This window comes from Xenopus tropicalis, chromosome 6 (genome assembly GCF_000004195.4).
Source record: "Xenopus tropicalis strain Nigerian chromosome 6, UCB_Xtro_10.0, whole genome shotgun sequence".
Taxonomy (NCBI): domain Eukaryota; kingdom Metazoa; phylum Chordata; class Amphibia; order Anura; family Pipidae; genus Xenopus; species Xenopus tropicalis.
In genome coordinates this window covers 115,348,388-115,366,075 of record NC_030682.2, presented here as the reverse complement: position 1 = coordinate 115,366,075, position 17,688 = coordinate 115,348,388, and the positions used below count along the sequence as shown (strand labels likewise).

Here is a 17,688-nt window from a genome sequence, read left to right as displayed (position 1 = left end):
TTTATTAAGAAGTAATGGAATTCAAGCAAAATTGGCTTGTATCTGAGATTCTCGTCTTAACAGAGATTCAGTTCTTAACAGAGATTCAGATCTATGGCAGTTGAGGCATAAAATTACATTTTGTATTAAAAGCGGCACTGTGGTGGCCAGCTATTTTTTAATGGGAGGAATGAGTTTTTAGCTTCCACCAAATAAAAATGTACTACAACCGCAACAAATTAAAACAAATTACAGATGTGAAGCCCTAACCTCTAATTATGCTAGGCTAATGCCACAGGGGTGTATTCTCGGCAAGCCGAAAAATGCTTGCAGAGAATATGCCCCGCTACTGTAAATTCAGCCTACCTGCACGAATTAAGTACGCTCGGGTGCAGGCACATGTAGCCGATATCTGCCAAAAAACGTGAGACTTCATATTTTCGGTGGATATCGGCTATATGTGCCTGCACCTGAGCGTATTCCGTTCATTCGGGTGCAGGCACAGGTCGGGGATCTTTTGAGTGTATGCAGCATATTCTCGGCAAGTGTTTTTCGGCTACGCTACGTGTGGCATTAGCCTTAGAGTTTTGAAGTGGAGAAGACATATTAGGGGAAAGGAATTTGTCTGTCTAAACAGAAGTCATTCAGATTTGCAAAGTAAAGTAGCTTTAATCAATTCCAATATAGTTCCATATACATTGACATGGGTATGTGAGGCATAGTAGAGGTCCATGCAAAAGTAGGAAAGGTGTTTATAGATCAAGATCAGAAAAATGGCAAAGAAAGAATAGAGGAAGCTAGACAAGCACCCTGGCCAGCCACATCATAAAGTATGCATTTGCTTAACTACTGTGGGGAGCTAAACTACAAGCGGGTTGTGAGAGGACAATTGCCCAGACAAGGGGTAGGCAGCAACACTGCCACGTGCCTAGCACCCCTCTACTGTCGCACCCTAGGCATGTGCCTCTTCTTTCTACCCCTAGTTCCGGCCATGGAAGGCAGCATGAAGTCTAATGTTATGTTTTGGATATTTTCGCTATTATGTGTTGTACTACTGAGTGCAGAATGGAATAGCAGCCCTCAAAAATCCTGTTTGTAACCACTGTATCCATTGTAAGAAAAAATCTTATTGGTTGCTATGCATTACTGTACCTGGGCAAACTTTTATTATATATGGGGGCTTATATGTGACTGTGTGATTCCTGTATTGCCACAAATGTGGTCATATGACAGGTAAGGAAATTCCAGCCTCTTAATTGAAAATACACCCGTAATTTTGTAATTCCAGACTAGACCAGACCTAAGTTAATTTAAAGGAGAACTAAACCCTAAGAATAAATATGGCTAAAAATGCCAAATTTTATATACTGAAATTACTGCACCAATCTAAAGCTTCGGCTACTATGTAGTAATTATCTGTATTAATTACTAGTCAGCCTTATATTGTTATGTTTATATTCTATATACACAGTATATTGTGACATTAATGTAAGTGCAGGTAAGTGACAGCAGCACAGTGGAATGCTTGCCCTGGGGGCCTATGGCCATGGATTGTTACGGCTGAATAGCCGACTGGTGCTAATGCAGGCTCTTTTAGGGCATGGGTCCCGCAAGAGGGGTGACAAGTTGGTTACCTGGTTCTCACTTGCCCATCTGCCCCCTACAGGGTTGGGTGGCCGGCATTGCCAGGTAGCCCAGGAAGGAGTATAGCAATGGTGGTTTGGGCAAGAATTCCTTGGATATGTTCTTTCTCAAAAGTTAAAACAATTTAATACATTGATGATGTTAATATAAATATATTTTAATCTGTAATTAAAGCTGTGACCTTCTCTATCCCAAAACCTGGATGCCTTGATTGTGGTTTGGGGGGGAAAGGGTTCCAGAAATGGATACACATGAGATAAGCGTAAGTTGGTGGTTATACTTCCTGCGGAGACTTGACGCTACCCTTGTCACAATATTTTATGTTTAACATGTATATTACAACTGTAGTATGTAACTATGAAAGTCTTAAGCAGATTTGTATTATTTATCCCCACATTGCCTGACTAATCTTTCTTACAGTGAGAGGACCTGCCAGAGAAATGATCCCTAACTAACCTTCGAAATGCAGTTAATATAAAATGCTAAAGGCTAAATCCTTCAGATCTGTGTGGCACATGGGGTGACCATAAGTGCTTTTCACCCAGGAATAAGAAGTGATTTTTTGAGCATCAATGTTGCAAATCCAGGCCAGACTCCCAGTTTCCCATTTGTTAACTCCCTCTCCATCACTCCCTGATAAAAAGAACTCTTTCTTTATTCAGCATTAGTGGAAGAAAACTCTATTTTTCAAGCAGTGGTCTGTTTTTAAGAAAATTGATTCTAGAGCACAGATGGGTTAACCATCAGGTCAGTAAATGCAATTTATCTGCCTGTGCTCTGAGAAGCATATCCTTTAAGTCTGTGCCACTTCAGGCTTGAAGTTGCTTTGCCCCTGCTGTAAAGAAAATAAAAATCTGTTCATAAGATCTCTTATCTCTGCTTGACTCTCTGATATTCATAATCATAATCATCTTTCCTCCACACAGTGCATGCTTGTTAAAGGTACAGTGCTGAAAACAGCAATAAAAAATAAGACATAGAAATGTAATTTAAATTCTAAATTGCTATTTTATGACGGGGGACATTAAACAATCCTTGGCAAAAAGAGAAAAGTGAACACTTGTTGGCATACCTTTTGTAACATGATTTAAATCCTGAAGCACTAAATACTGAAGCACTTCTGCCATTATATAAAATGAAGGAAAAAGGCAGGCAAACATGTCACATGATTTCATTATATTTGAAAGTGCTGTATTTCTTTAAAGGCAAAGTTGTGAAGAATTCTTTATGTCCTCTTTATTCTCAAGGTTAATTATATTTGTTTTGTATAACAAATCTTTAAAATTACTATATATATATATATATATATATATATATATATATATATAAAATCTTTATATATATATATATATATATATAGACAAGAACAAACAGGAGCACACCATTCAAGCAAAAGCAAATGCCCTCGGTGCTGGTCAAAAAATTCAATAGACAGACAGAGTACCGCACACATAGGGACTTTATGAAAAAACAAAAAGGGTTTATTGAAAAAGATCCGACGTTTCGAGCACCAAACTATGCTCTTCCTCATTGGGCACTCTCCTGAGGAAGAGCATAGTTTGGTGCTCGAAACGTCGGATCTGTCTGTCTATTGAATTTTTTGACCAGCACCGAGGGCATTTGCTTTTGCTTGAAGGGTGTGCTCCTGTTTGTTCTTGTCTATATATATATATATATATATATATACATATATATATATATATATATATATAAAGATTTTATATATATATATATATATATATATAGTAATTTTAAAGATTTGTTATACAAAACAAATATAATTAACCTTGAGAATAAAGAGGACATAAAGAATTCTTCACAACTTTGCCTTTAAAGAAATACAGCACTTTCAAATATAATGAAATCATGTGACATGTTTGCCTGCCTTTTTCCTTCATTTTATATAATGGCAGAACACAAGTGAACAATCAAATTGGACATAGTTAAATATAAAACTGGTTACTAGAAGAAACCAGTTTTATATTTAACTATGTCCATTTGATTGTTCACTTGTGTTTTTCACTTTGTGTATTGCTACATGCTATTTGTTTATATGGGTTACTATGGCGACGACTTGCACATTTTGGCGCCGTTTTTGTACACTAGGGTATTTAAGGGGTATGTATGTATTTTGTCTTTTGGTTTGTCCCTGAGGAAGAGCACAGTTTGGTGCTCGAAACGTCGGATCTTTTTCAATAAACCCTTTTTGTTTTTTCATAAAGTCCCTATGTGTGCGGTACTCTGTCTGTCTATATATATATATATATATATATATATATAAAATCCGTATATATATATATATATATATATATATATATATATATATATATATATAAATAATCCTCACATACTACTGGATTACAGGATGTTTTACCTCTTTGCAATACCAGCTTTCTTCACTTGCATCATCTTCCATCTGCAGCCGAACTTTGCGTATAGCTCCAAGGTTTTGGCTAAGGTCCACTGAACTTTCAATTGTGACTCCTTGTTTTAGAGATCCTCTTGCAAATATAACTGGATCATAGTTCCCTTTTTCACAGCAAATTGTTAAAAACACTGCACACTTTGCAGAACCGTTTGAGACATCAGAAGTACTGACAAATATATCCACAGTGCCTAAATATATGTAAATTAAATACGTTAGCTTTTTTATTTTCAAAATAAATGTAATTGCTATGAAACAGAAGAGCATATTGTGAGAGCAGAATGGAAAGAACAGAATGAAAAGTCACATGATTGCTCTCTTGGTTTCAGGTATAGCAAAGAATATTCGAACCATTGTCCGTACACAATATGAACCCCTTTCTTATTAAAATATTGGAAATCAAAAAATGATCTGTAAGGAGGTGCACAATGTTTGCTCAGCTGCAAAAATGAGCATACTTGCTTAACACCAAAAGACAAAGGCACACTCCAGTGCTCCAAAGCTTCATGCACAAAAAATTCACACCTTTTTATCCATCATCAGTAAGATCCAGCAGACGTTTCGGGGACAAGCCCCTTCATCAAGTGCTCTAGAGCAGGGGTCCTCAACCTTTCTTACTCATGGGCCACAGTCAAATGTAAAAAGACTTGGAGAGCAACATAAGCACCATAAAAGTTCATGGAGGAGCCAAATAAGGGCTAAGATTGGCTATTAGGGAGCCTCTATGCACACTATCAGCTTAGAGGAGGCTTTATTTGGTAGTAAATCTTGTTTTTATTCAACCAAAACTTGCCCCCAAGTCAGGAATTCAAAAATAACTACCTGGTTTGGGGGCACTGAGAGCAACATCCAAGGGGTTGGTGGGCAACATGTTACTCACGAGCCACTGGTTGGGAATCACTGCTCTAGAGCATGAATAAAAAGATGAGTTCCTATCTGTTGGTGTGTCCTTAGCATACCTGCAGAGACCCTGTAATTACCTGTTGTTTAATGGACGATAGTGATTAGAGGGTTCCGTGTGTGGGAAGCAAGCTGTGTAAATCTGATTTACCCAGAAATTTCTTTAAACTGTTAATCCAACCCAGTAGCATAATACATAATGCATTATGGGAAATCAGGAGGCCTTTGTAGGTCTGCCTAAGTGGACTACTTTTTGGATAGGCTATTTGTATGTCTTGTAGAATGACTGTTGCAGACCTGTGTTTCTTAGATGAGATCTACAGTGGTGAAAACAGATCTAATGATAAATATTGATATTTACCTTTGTGCAGCCTCTTAGTTGTTCTGTTGACCTTTCCAAGAAGTTTAAGGTTCCTGGAAGTCTGCTTATCGCCAATACTACTATCCAACCATTGCTGACACGGAAACACATATTTGGGCCCCTTGTTTTGTGAGTCCTCTATGGTGATTTGGTCTAGAAACCATCCGGCTCCATAACCCACAGCTTTGTGTTCAATGTGTACTTTGGTCAGCATGCCAAGGTCTACTGCCTTTATTTTAAAAACATTTACCTAGTGGGATGATTAAAAATGACACAGATGGAAGGCAAAACTTATTTTTACATGAAACAACAACAGCAAGAAGAAAAAGTTAAACAATGAAAGTGAGAAAGAAAAGAGGAAAGAAACATGGTGAGTGCAAACTATTTGGCATATTACATTATGCATCTGCAGCAGTAAATACATTTGGCACCCAGTACAAATGATCATCTTTAATCTTCCAGGAACAGATGGTACTTAATAACTTGGAGAAAAGGAAATACATAAAACACAAAATAGAAAGCATTAGATTTATTGCATAAGTCACAGTTTAGTGCCACATTTACAAAGATTTACAGCTATTTCTTTGGTATGACTTTGATCATTTTGGCTGGAGGGATCTACTTAATGAATCTTCATTGACCCTCTTCTTCAGCATTTCCTTTGCATATGAAGTAAGTACAAATGTAAATATGTGTACATGTCAATGTAAACACACACAAATACTGTATTAGTCTAATAAGGGTACTGGACTTGGCTTCAGAAAGAACAGTGAAAGAATGAGAAAATAACAGGGAGTGTGAGCTCGGGGGACCTTAGGCAGGTGCCATGTACAAAACCTAGGGAGTTCTTCTTGCTATGTTATGTCTTTTATGGCCCTGTTACCATGGACCTTGCACTATTAGGCTACAATTATTGCAGGGCTTTTCTTATTGTATTCTAAACATAATAGGAGGTGAAAGAAAAACAACCAGTAATACTTTCATAGTGACTTGAGCAAATTGTTAAATAGTATACATATCACATTTACAGTATTTTACCCAAATCGTTAAGGAAAATTAATAAAGAAGGTATATTAGACCTTCACATTTGATTGTGGGTACAATTATTTTAAAATTTTTAAAGAACAGTGCAGCTAAATTAAATAACTTGGTAAGGAAATATGCCAGTATCCGTATAGTCTGTAATGGAGACAGTCTGTGGTGGCTATTATTAGGAAGATGCCATGAAAATTAGGGCCTGAAACATTGTATTGTGGCATCCTCTGAGGAAAGGCCATATTTTAAATATAACACATAGACGTAAGAATAGAAGCACATGGCTATGGGACAAGGCCAGGCCCGGATTTGTGGCGAGGCCACAAAGGCCCGGGCCTAGGGCAGCACATACACAGGGGCGGCATGCCGCCCCGCCGCAAGCAAATTTTAACATTTTGCTCCCATACGGAGCAAATTACACTAAAAACTGTAGTAACCTTAGGTCAGCCCTAAATACAGGATATGGTTGATACATGCGGATATGTATATATATATATATATATATTAAAGGGAACCTGTCACTCTAAGAAATAATTCTGTATTGTTTTCCAATTTGTTAGTCAAAATAAATGTTACTTACACTATATGAGTGATAAAAGTGATAAGTGATATAAATCTTGTTTCCTTCAGCCTTGGAATTCACTATCATAGCCAGCAGGCAAGTGCTGTTTTCTGGGCACTGATATTAAGACAAGCTGTGGATAATCCTAAAATCTTGTTTATGAGCCAGAAAGTGGGACCAGATGCGCATGGCCTTTCACAGGAAACACAATTTTAGATTGTGAAGAGGGAAAGTAAATGAGAGGAATGCAGGGACATCTAGTAAGTGCTGAATGGAAATTAAAAGTAACTGCCTGCCCAGCATCTATGCCTGAGACATGGAGGTGGGGAAAACAAAGTATGATTGACAGCTGAGATTTCTAAATAAGCTTGTAACAAGTATGCATGTTTTAATAAAAAAGAATTTGGGTCTCATCTTTAATTTGAAAATAACTAATTATTCAGCTTTGTTTGGTGACAGGTCCCCTTTATAAGCCTATGAAGACCTTCAGAAAGTTGAAAGAAATAGCAAGCCCCCAGCTGGACAACTCTAGTGATAAATTCTTTGAGCTACATTTAATTGCAGATTGAACCAAGTTGTAGTTGCTCCGTTCATTTGCAAGATAAAGAGACGTCTGTTTTGTGTCACTGGATTCTGTTCAAAATATGTGAATGCCTTAATAATTGTGCCCTTCAAAAATGAAACATCAAGGGATTTGTTATTAAATGCCTGTATAGAAATAAAGCTGTTCTATTTAGATAATTATGCATTTAGGTTGTTTATAGAAAGGAAAGAGAACAGTAGGGTCTGCTCCTCGCAGGCAGTGAAAGAAGGATTAATTTACCCTTGATGTGAGCTTTAAGCTGAAAAAAAGCAGTTTAGTTTGCTCTCCACTGCTCCACTAGAACTAATAAACATATCCCTCAGTGTAATAAATAAACTGAATATCAAAAGATTATATTTATTAAACATTAAGCATATGTAAGATCACAGATAAGCTAAGTACTTTTACTGCAGAATAGCACCCACTGAAATGTCATATACAATGCGGGTGCCTGCTTATTTATTAACACTGTATGCAACTGAAGGCATGTAAATACCTGCCCCTCGTCCCTTCGCAAATGCAGGTTGTACAGGTATGGGATCCCTTATCCGGAAACCCGATATCCAGAAAGCTCCGAATTACGGAAAGCCTGCCTCCCATAGACACCATTTTAATCAAATAATTCAGATTTTTAAAATAGATTTCCTTTTTCTCTGTAATAATAAAACAGTACCTTGTAACTGATCCAAACTAAGATATAATTAATCCTTACTGGATGCAAAATAATCCTATTGGGTTTATTTAATGTTTTATTGATTGCTTAGTAGACTTAAGGTATGAAGATCCAAATTACGGAAAGACCCCTTATCCGGAATACCCTTGGTCCCGAGCATTCTGGATAATGGGTCCTATACCTGTACTACAAATGTGAGTTGTTTATAAACTGGGTGCTATAGAAAAATAGCTCTAATTTTTATGAACTTTGCACCTTGCAAAGCCCTTTAGTTTTTAACCTAAAGATAGAATCTGGTCTCCAGATAGACAAAAAAATCCTTCCGCTCATTGATTTTTATGTACAGCTGAGCTAGTTTTAGTAGTTATAGAGAGACGACAGGATTCTCTTTGATAAATTGCTTTATCTATACAGACAATAGAAACTGTTAAATAATCCCTGTTTAAGCCTAGAAGTTCAATATATTTTCCCTTGCATTAAAATGTGCTGGAAATCTCCAAACTAGAGTCTAAATAAAGGTGTAGGATAGCTAAATTGCATTCTGTAGAAAAGGAAAATAGCTTTTTATAGGTTTGTGTTACATTTTAAATGGGTTGTTCACCTTTGAGTTAACTTTTATTATAATGTAGAGAGTAATATTCTAAAACAATTTAAAATGTGTATTCCTTTAATATGTTTTTTTAAATATTATTTCTGTTTTTGTTCAGCATCTCTTCATTTTGGGGTTTCAGCAGCTATCTGGTTGCTAGGGTTCAAAATACCTTAGCAACCAGGGAGTTGTTTCAATGAGAGAATTGTATATGAACAGGCGACAACCTGAATAGTCAAATAAGTAATACAAAGTAACAATAAAAACGTAGCCTTACAGAGCAATAGTTTTTTGGCTGCTGGGGTCAGTGACCCCCATTTAAAAGCTGGTAAGAGTCAGAGGAAGAAGGCAAATCATTTTTAAAAACTATAAAAAAAAATGATGACCAATTGAAAAGTTGCTTAGAATTAACCATTCCATAACATACTAAAAGTTTAATATGTAACACCACAGGGCCCAAAGGCTTATTGGTGGTCAATTATGAATATGGCTTGTTTTTGAACCTGTCCTACCATGTTTTTTATGGCATCTGGGTTTATTTTTTCCTAGTAAGCCATGAAATAAAAAGAGAAGTAGTGCATACCAGACGCTGAGCATATGCTATATTTTTATGCTCTGCTAATTTCAACACAGCTGCTGGGAGCACCGCAAAAGGAATTTCGTAAGCAAACAGCTCCTCCACATCTGAATAGCACAGATTGTGCCAAGGAGACCCAGTGCTATCCTACAATGTCATGTGAACAGAGGTCCTGTAATCATCACTTGTTTTGGCTAGTATAAAAGACAAGATTCTCCTGCCAAGTCTCTGTGCTATCGCATACAATACACTAAAATAGTGAGCAATGCCATAGGGGCTGCAACTGATTTGTGCCAGTTAAAGAAAGTGTCATTTTTAGTACAAGAAACTATATTATTTTTGTTGTTATGCGATGGTGATAAACAAACCCCAGGAAAACAATAAGCCACAAAAAGCCCTCTTCCAAGAATAAACCTAAATGCCACAGTACAGGGGAGAAGAGATAAGATATGCATGGCATGAGGTCTGACAGTGGCAGAACAGCAGCAGCTCTATTCTTGCATCACATACTGTATTGCTGCTCTTTGTGCTTCAGCAAACACAACTCAGGTAAATCAGAGCTTTGTTGCCTGTGTCTCATATGAATTCCAAGCTCAGCTAGGGGAAGGGAATAAATGACAGCTTTCTCAGTATGCAGGTTATCTTGGATGAACACTTCTCTGTCTTTTTGCAGCCGTTTCTCAAGGTTTCACTGATTACTGCTGCCCAGACAGACAGACCAAATTTACTACGCAAGAAACAGTAGAAAAATGTATTTATCTTTTCTTTTTATATTTCATCCTAATGCTCATCCGCCACTTCAAATGTACAAATGATGCAGCATGTTAAATGAATATATTACAGGCCTTGGTTATAGAAGAATAATAATGTGTCCTTTACTATAGGATATAAGTGAATGTATGCTAATAGGTGCACACCTAGACCTTACACCACAGACCTTGCACATACACCTAAGCACATGATGCTCCCTGCATTCACAGGCCCTTGTTGCATCAGTAGAATGATGTGCATGGAAATGGCATGCAAATAGATTGTAAGCTCTATGGGGCAAGGACCTCCATCCTCTGTGTCTCTTTAACAGATTTTATTAAACATAAATATACATACAGATAGATATTTTGGGGCTGCCTTATATTTGTCCTTGACAGTGGCAAGTGTATTATGTATATAAATACACACTAGTTTTTTTTTTTGCACTTCACATTGTGCCTTCTTCACTAAATAAACCTTTATATTTTCTAAAGTCTCTGTACTGCTAAAGCTGTAGATATAACATACATTTTGGTTATAAATAGTTAGTGTAATGTTAGTTTGTCCGGCAGGTGGCAACAATCACTGAGGAAATCTTATCCTAGAACTTTCTAGAGTGGGGAAGTCACAGGCCCAGAGAACCTATATAAAGTATACTGGGGAAAAGGAACTTTCTCTTTGATGGCAGGACAGATCTTTGAAGCAGGACTAGGTGGGGGAAACTGTTCCTTGTTAGGTATTAGAGGCTAGCCAGGCCATTAGAGGTAAGCTATAATTAGGACAGCAAGCAAGGGCAACGTGGAGTTTAGTGTGTGGTTTAAATACTCAGACCCATACCATATTGTTGAACTTGCAGGTCTTTATTTTGGTTCATACCCACTGGGTTACTAACTCTATAGGGTTGATTCACTAAAGTGCGATAAGCGTTATCACATGCTTTTTCGCGTGCGCTAATTAGCACACATTGTGTCAAATACCGCACGAAAATAGTCTTCGCGACTTAAATAACGCAAACAGCATCGCGTCTAAATTAACGCAAATATCCTTTTAGTGAATCGTGCGTTAAGACGTGAAAAATACGACGCAATAACGTTTTTAACGCATGCGCTCGTTTTATCGCACTTTAGTGAATCAACCCTTATGTTCTCTTAGGTGGTGTGTAGGGTTTCTCTGTTACATGGCCATAGCCACCCAGTACTGTTACATCACCTTACTCAGGAACTTGAGCCTGCAGCTAGCTATTTCTTATTCAAAGGGTGACCTCTTGCATGAACTTCACTAGGGCCTATCCTAACCCAGGATCTTGAGCATACACCTTCCACTATGAAAGTGGTGTATCAGAAAGACAGATCTTCCAATTACAATTCTGTAATGTTTCATAATCACATGATTTGTTATTACCATCTGGCTAGAATACTTCCAGGGGGAATATCCAATGCCCTAATATTATATTTAGTGCAAACAATGGGGGACTGGCCAGGTAGTGGCCAAAACATATTTTAAGCCAGGGAACATGGCATGTGAGGCACAGGGAAATAACAAGGCAAGATGCCCCTGTACAGATTAAGAGGGACTTATCGTCATTAAACATACTGACCTCCCCTTTTTCTAAAACCCCAGGGTATGATAAGGGTGTCAGCTTCCTTTGGCAAGTATCTCCATTGCCTCCATATATTGTGATAAAGACATCAGCCTCTGTGTCAGATGCAGGAAAGTTACTAGTCTTGATATTCACTGAATAAGAAACATCTACAGTGGAAGACAAAATAGCAGTAGATTAGACAATGATGCAAAATGTGTTCAAGTGAATAATTATTATGATCAAATTGGATATAAATCAGAATAGGTTAGAAAGGTGAAAGGAGTGTTGGTTTGGAACCTGGTTTATAAAGTGTTAAGTACCCATAAAGAACATATCTGTAGCAATCAAAACAACTATTTTCTTAAAGACGTTTTGCCAGTCATCCAACTGGTTTTCCCAATTCAGAATTATTAAAGGGCAGTTGGATGACTAGTAAAACGTCTTCAAGAAAAACACACCAAGTCCAGTTGATTTTAACTACAGATATTCCATGCCCTGGATGCTTAAGAATCTCCACAAACATATTGTACATAATTCTGATCTGGTTGGTTCAATATTTTTTCTCATATAGTTGTAATTTGAAATCTTTTACCACTTCTGCCCAAGTCATCACTTCACTAAAATACATTTTAGTGTTTCAGATAACAGAAAATCCCATTATATGCCAACTTAGAATTCCAAGGTTTATAGATATAGATATATATGTACAACATTTTAATATTCATGGTGGTTGTTGCCATATTTATTTTGGACAGCTGCTGGAAAAATATTACTGAAGAGAGGGACTCCCAAGGCAGCACATACAGCAATTCCCTTTCTCTGTATTGTTTGCGCTATATTGCTTTTCTGCAGTTTTCATATATTATCTTACCCACCTACCTGTGAGAGGTTGTATGTTAGGAAGGACGGCTGCTAGTTCTGTCACAGACTCCATACCATCTTCATGAGAAATGTGTTTTATATAGAAGCCTATCTCCTGTTTGGTATCCATGTCTTTCAAACGAACCTAAACATAGTATGAAATAAATAGAGACAAACATGCTTTAGCTATAGAAGAACACTAAAATAGCATGAGGTTGGATCAGAATGCAGACAAATGAACAAAAAAAACTGCTTATCAGTTATGGGAAAGAAACAAGATTCCCCAATCATTGACAAATCTATGTAATTCACTCTATTTGCAAATATACTTTGCATCAATTTCCATTGCAAAGTGTATTCATGGGAAAGTCTCTGCACATTTACAATGTAAATGAGAATCCATAAAACATTCCTCAGAGGTGCAAAACTCATTATATTGTGTGTAGAATCTATAGGGAAATCAGGTCATTAGGTTCTTTGCTAAAATCAGAGACTATATAGTGTGATGAGGAAAGCCTTGGATGTAACTCACTGTCAGCAATCTTGGCCCCACGCACTATTTATATTCAAATTCTAGACATGGTTGGCATTCACCAATCAAATGCACAGCTTCTTATATAGTGGCACCAAAACTCTAGTGAGGCTAGTGGCCAGTGTTGGCCCTACCTTGCAATTACATTACCTGTGACCGCACAAGGGATAGGACAAGTGCCGCTAGCACCTGCCAGGGTCAGTTTCCCCTGTTTCCTTGCGCAGCGATGGGTAAGGGCTCCCATAAAACCTAAACTTCAACTTTTACTCTTTTTACATAGATTTCTTTCTATGTTTCTAACAGATTTAAGTCTCTGCCTATAACTGATACCTGTTTGCACTAATTTATTACGAATGGTCCAACTACCACTACTACTTAATTTGCTCAGTTTCAGGCAATGAGCATAGTTCCATACAACAGTGTAATGTTCCAAATTCACCATGAATGGCAGAAGGATTTTTTTTCATCACAACTGATTGAACGCTCCTGACATTATGCTGTGCTATCTTAGAAAGCACACTGTTTCCACCTAAGGATAAGTCATCAGGTTTACATAATACAGGAGTGTTAACTCTATAATAGTTTTTGCTGAAATCTGTTGAGAATCTAGAACCCTTCTTCTTTACATGAATTGAGCAACAGGCATTTTTTTATGGAGGTAAAAATGGAGCAGTCTTGGTGAAAAATGATTGCCCCTATTTACAATGGGAAATATTTTATTGCTAAGCATAGATTGTATCTTTACAAGATTGTATCTTTATAAATACCCAGTGATAAAAATGCATCATGGTTCTTATATGGAACATGAGTTTGCAAAGTGCTAAACCTGACACCTCAATAATATTGCTCTATATTGCATCATGAATTTAAGGGGTGGTTCACCTTTAAATTAAACTTTGGTATTATGTAGGCATTATTTTTCTAAGGCTAATTGCCAGTGGTTTTCATTTTTTATTTTGACATTAATTTAGGTTTAGTCACAGTGTGGAATTTCAGTAGCTACTTGGTTACTAGGGTCCAATTTACCCTAGCAACCAGGCAGTTGTTTAAATGCGAAACTGGAAAATAATTAGAAGAGGGTCTGCCTAGAAAGGTAAGTAATTAAAAGAAACAACAACAATATCATTTAAGCCTCACACAGCAATAGTTTGTTTGCTGCTGGGGTCAGTTGCCCCTATCTAACAGTTGGACAGAGTAGATGAAGAAAATAAATAATACAAAAAGTATAAAGATGATTAAAATGAAGACCAACTGAAAGGTGGCTAAAAAAAGGACATCCTATACATCATATAACATCCATGGGGAGATTCCCATGTAATAGAAAAATTATTGCCCTAGATAATTGTTATATTAGTGAATGGCTAAAGTAGGGATTACAATATACAAGTATATATTTCATCACAGCTGTGAAGTAGCAAATGTGTAAATCTAAGTTCAGTAATTCCTTCTGTCAGTCCATCCTCCAAAGATATGCAGCAGTTGCCAAAATATGATCTATTGATGGTCTGTTTATTTGCCAATTTTCTACTTCAACGCAAACAATCTGGAAGTGGACATACCAGTGGGACATACTATGAGGTGATGTTTCAATGCCAATGTAAATTCAAAACAGAAATGGGGAAGAATGAAATAGAAATGATGGTTGTTCTTTAGCCTTGGCCTCTGTTGTTAGCACTTCCATTTAGGGCATTGTTGTGCCCCATGTCTAATCCTCACTCCAATTCTGGTGGCAGATAACTGGCATCTTCCTGACCAAGATGATTTGCTCCAGGCCAGACAGATATTGCCTCTGCACACGTTTTGTAAAGTACATTAAACCTATTCTATACCTGCTCACTATAGGGTGCAATAAACTGTTACATGGCTTGGTGCTTAACTGAGCATACATTAACATCCTTCTCTGATGGAACTCTGAATCCCCAATGACTTGCCTCTTCATGGGTACAGAAAAAATATGTCATGAGAGAATAAAACATATTATCCTTTATTACATTGTTTTTAAGTTAAAATGAAAACAGAACCATCATTACCATTATGACATTTGATGGCATTTTCTGTATGAATAAAGACTGCTTTGCATGTACTTTATTGTGCAATAAATGATTTGTGGCCCCAGATGGTGCTTTTACATAAAAAACACATTAAAATGGAGACATTAACTGGAAAAAAGCAGCTTGTAATAAACATGTCTATTCCAAGAACTAGGGTGATGCCGAATGCTGAGAAATTGTGATAATGTGCCTTGCATAACAGGTTGATCCTGAGTGTTCTCTGCATTCAAGCACTATGTATTTGAAAGGCAGGGTCAGAACTACCAACAGCAACATAGGCACTAGGATCCAAACACCTTTAGAGATATACTTGGTACAAGAATATTATAAACTAGATATCAGTAGGTGAGCTTTGCTTGGAGGTGCCTTGACATTTAGCAGAATCAACTCTCCCTGATCCCGATAACCTTGTGAAATCAATTATATGTGCATGAATAAAATGTGTATATGATTACCAACAGATACTGTAAACAGATGTAAGTTTAGCTCTGTAATTCAGGGAATCTAAGGATGACACAGGCCATAAAGGGATATGGTACAGGAATAGCTAAGCTCAATCACAGTGCAACCAACCTGCAATAAAAGCCTTTCACCCAAATATTAAAAATGTAGATAATTTACCATTTAGATGGTTGCTTTACACTGACTAAGAATAGCTGTTGGAATCAGATCTGATGAGCTGGGTCCAATGTGTTTTGTAATCAATCAGATCTCCAATATGCAAGCACCAATATAGAAATGCCACAATATACAGCAATTTGTATGACCACTGTTTTAACATGAATCCTTACAGAAAAATTATTTCATATAGTAACAGATTTATATAATTTGCCTGATAGCGTTACATTATGTTCTTTCTTAAAAAAAACCTTCATCTTAATTGTAAGGCAGTCAGAACTACAGTTGTACAGTACCTTGTGCAGCTGAACTTTTCTTCCAGTCTTGTATAAGAATGAAATCTTTATTATCTCCCCAATGCCTTCTATATTCAGCTGTCAGGGTAATTAAGATTAAACAGTTTTTATATGAGTATGTAAAAAATGCACACAAATATATACAAGTAGCACTGTAACTAATACATAGTAGTACAGGTATACGATCTGGGGCCTGATTCACTAAAGGGCGATAAAAATTATCGCACGCTTTTTCGCGTTAAAAAACGCAAAATAACTTGCGCGCGATTCACCATAGTATTATCGCGTGCGAAAAATCGCCATTTTCGCATGGGGTATTTCTCGCACTAGTTTTACCGTTTTGCGTTAATTTCTGCGCTGAAAAGAATACGATCGCATGATTCACTATAACTTTTGCGCGCTAAATATCGCATTCGGCTATATGAAAATTAACACCTACTACAGGCAGGCGAAAAATTATACAAAAGTACAGTAAATGATTTTTTGCAATAAAATATGGACTTACAGTGTTATTTATTCAAGTCTGTGTTTCCCCCAGAGTGACGCAGCCGCCAGTTTGCAGCGAAATGTTCATTTTTAATACAGTAATTTTCCGCAAGTATTGGCGTGTATGGCTAACATGGCGTGCGTTCATTTGCGCAACTATTTCTATTTGGCTACAAGTGATGAAATGTTTCGCCAGGCATGGATTCGCAGCGAATTTTTGGACGTGCGTTGAATTTTTTCGCGGCGGATTTTTTCATGCGTTTCGCAAAACAATCCGCCAATGGCAAAACGCAGGAAAAAATTCACCACGCAAAAATTCACCGCACATCCAAAAAATAATAGTCACGAGCAACAATTTTTTTGCCCGCACAACATTTTTGCCGTTTCGGGGATCTTTCGAAAGATTTGCTAATTTTTCACTAAAGAAACCAGAACACATTTGCTCATCACTAGTGGCTACTATTTATAAGCATCTACTATTTATATGTGGCTAATATTTATATACACCATTTATATGCTTCGACAATTTTTATACACTATTTCTATGCTACCATTCATATTCGGCGATTATTCGCGTAATTTAGCGCATGTACAGGCAAATACCGCATTGAAATAGTCTTTCGCGAGTTAAATAACGCTTGCAATATCGCGCGTAAAAAAGCGCGAGTATGCTTATAGTGAATCGTGCGAAAAATCGCCAAAATTAAGCGGCGGTAAAAATTTTAGCGCACAATAAGAATAGCGCACGTTTTATCGCCCTTTAGTGAATCAGGCCCCTGTTATCCAGAAACTTGGTATCCAGAAAACTCAAAATGACAGGAAGGCCAACTCCCAAAGATTCCATTTAAATGAAATAACTATGCTGCATGAATCCATATTAAATAGTTTGTTCAACTTAATATTAACTTTTAGTATGATGTAGAGCTAAATATTATGAGACAAATTGCAATTGGTCTTCATTTTTAATTTTCTGTGGTTTTCTAATCATTTTGCTTTTTGTTCAGCAGCTCTCCAGTTTGAAATTTCAGCAGGTATCTGGTTGCTAGGGTTCAAAATATCCTAGCAACCAGGCAGTGCTTTCAATTAAAAATTGGAATATGAATGGGAAGGGGGCTGAATAGAAAAATAAATCATAAAAAGTAGCAATAACAATAACATTGTAGCCTCTCAAAGCTATCGTTTTT

General features: G+C 37.0%; 1 protein-coding gene across 1 annotated transcript in view; it reads right to left on the bottom strand.

Annotated features, from left to right (window-relative positions):
- Positions 1-17,688, bottom strand: part of rp1 (RP1, axonemal microtubule associated) — a 178,552-nt gene that overhangs the window by 36,194 nt on the left and 124,670 nt on the right. Inside the window, exons 41-45 of the mRNA XM_031904600.1 lie at positions 16,019-16,096; positions 12,540-12,666; positions 11,676-11,827; positions 5,310-5,559; positions 3,998-4,239 (exon numbers count right to left, since the gene is read on the bottom strand). Coding sequence (XP_031760460.1) covers positions 3,998-4,239; positions 5,310-5,559; positions 11,676-11,827; positions 12,540-12,666; positions 16,019-16,096 — 849 coding nt within the window. The remainder of the gene's footprint in view (positions 1-3,997; positions 4,240-5,309; positions 5,560-11,675; positions 11,828-12,539; positions 12,667-16,018; positions 16,097-17,688) is intronic.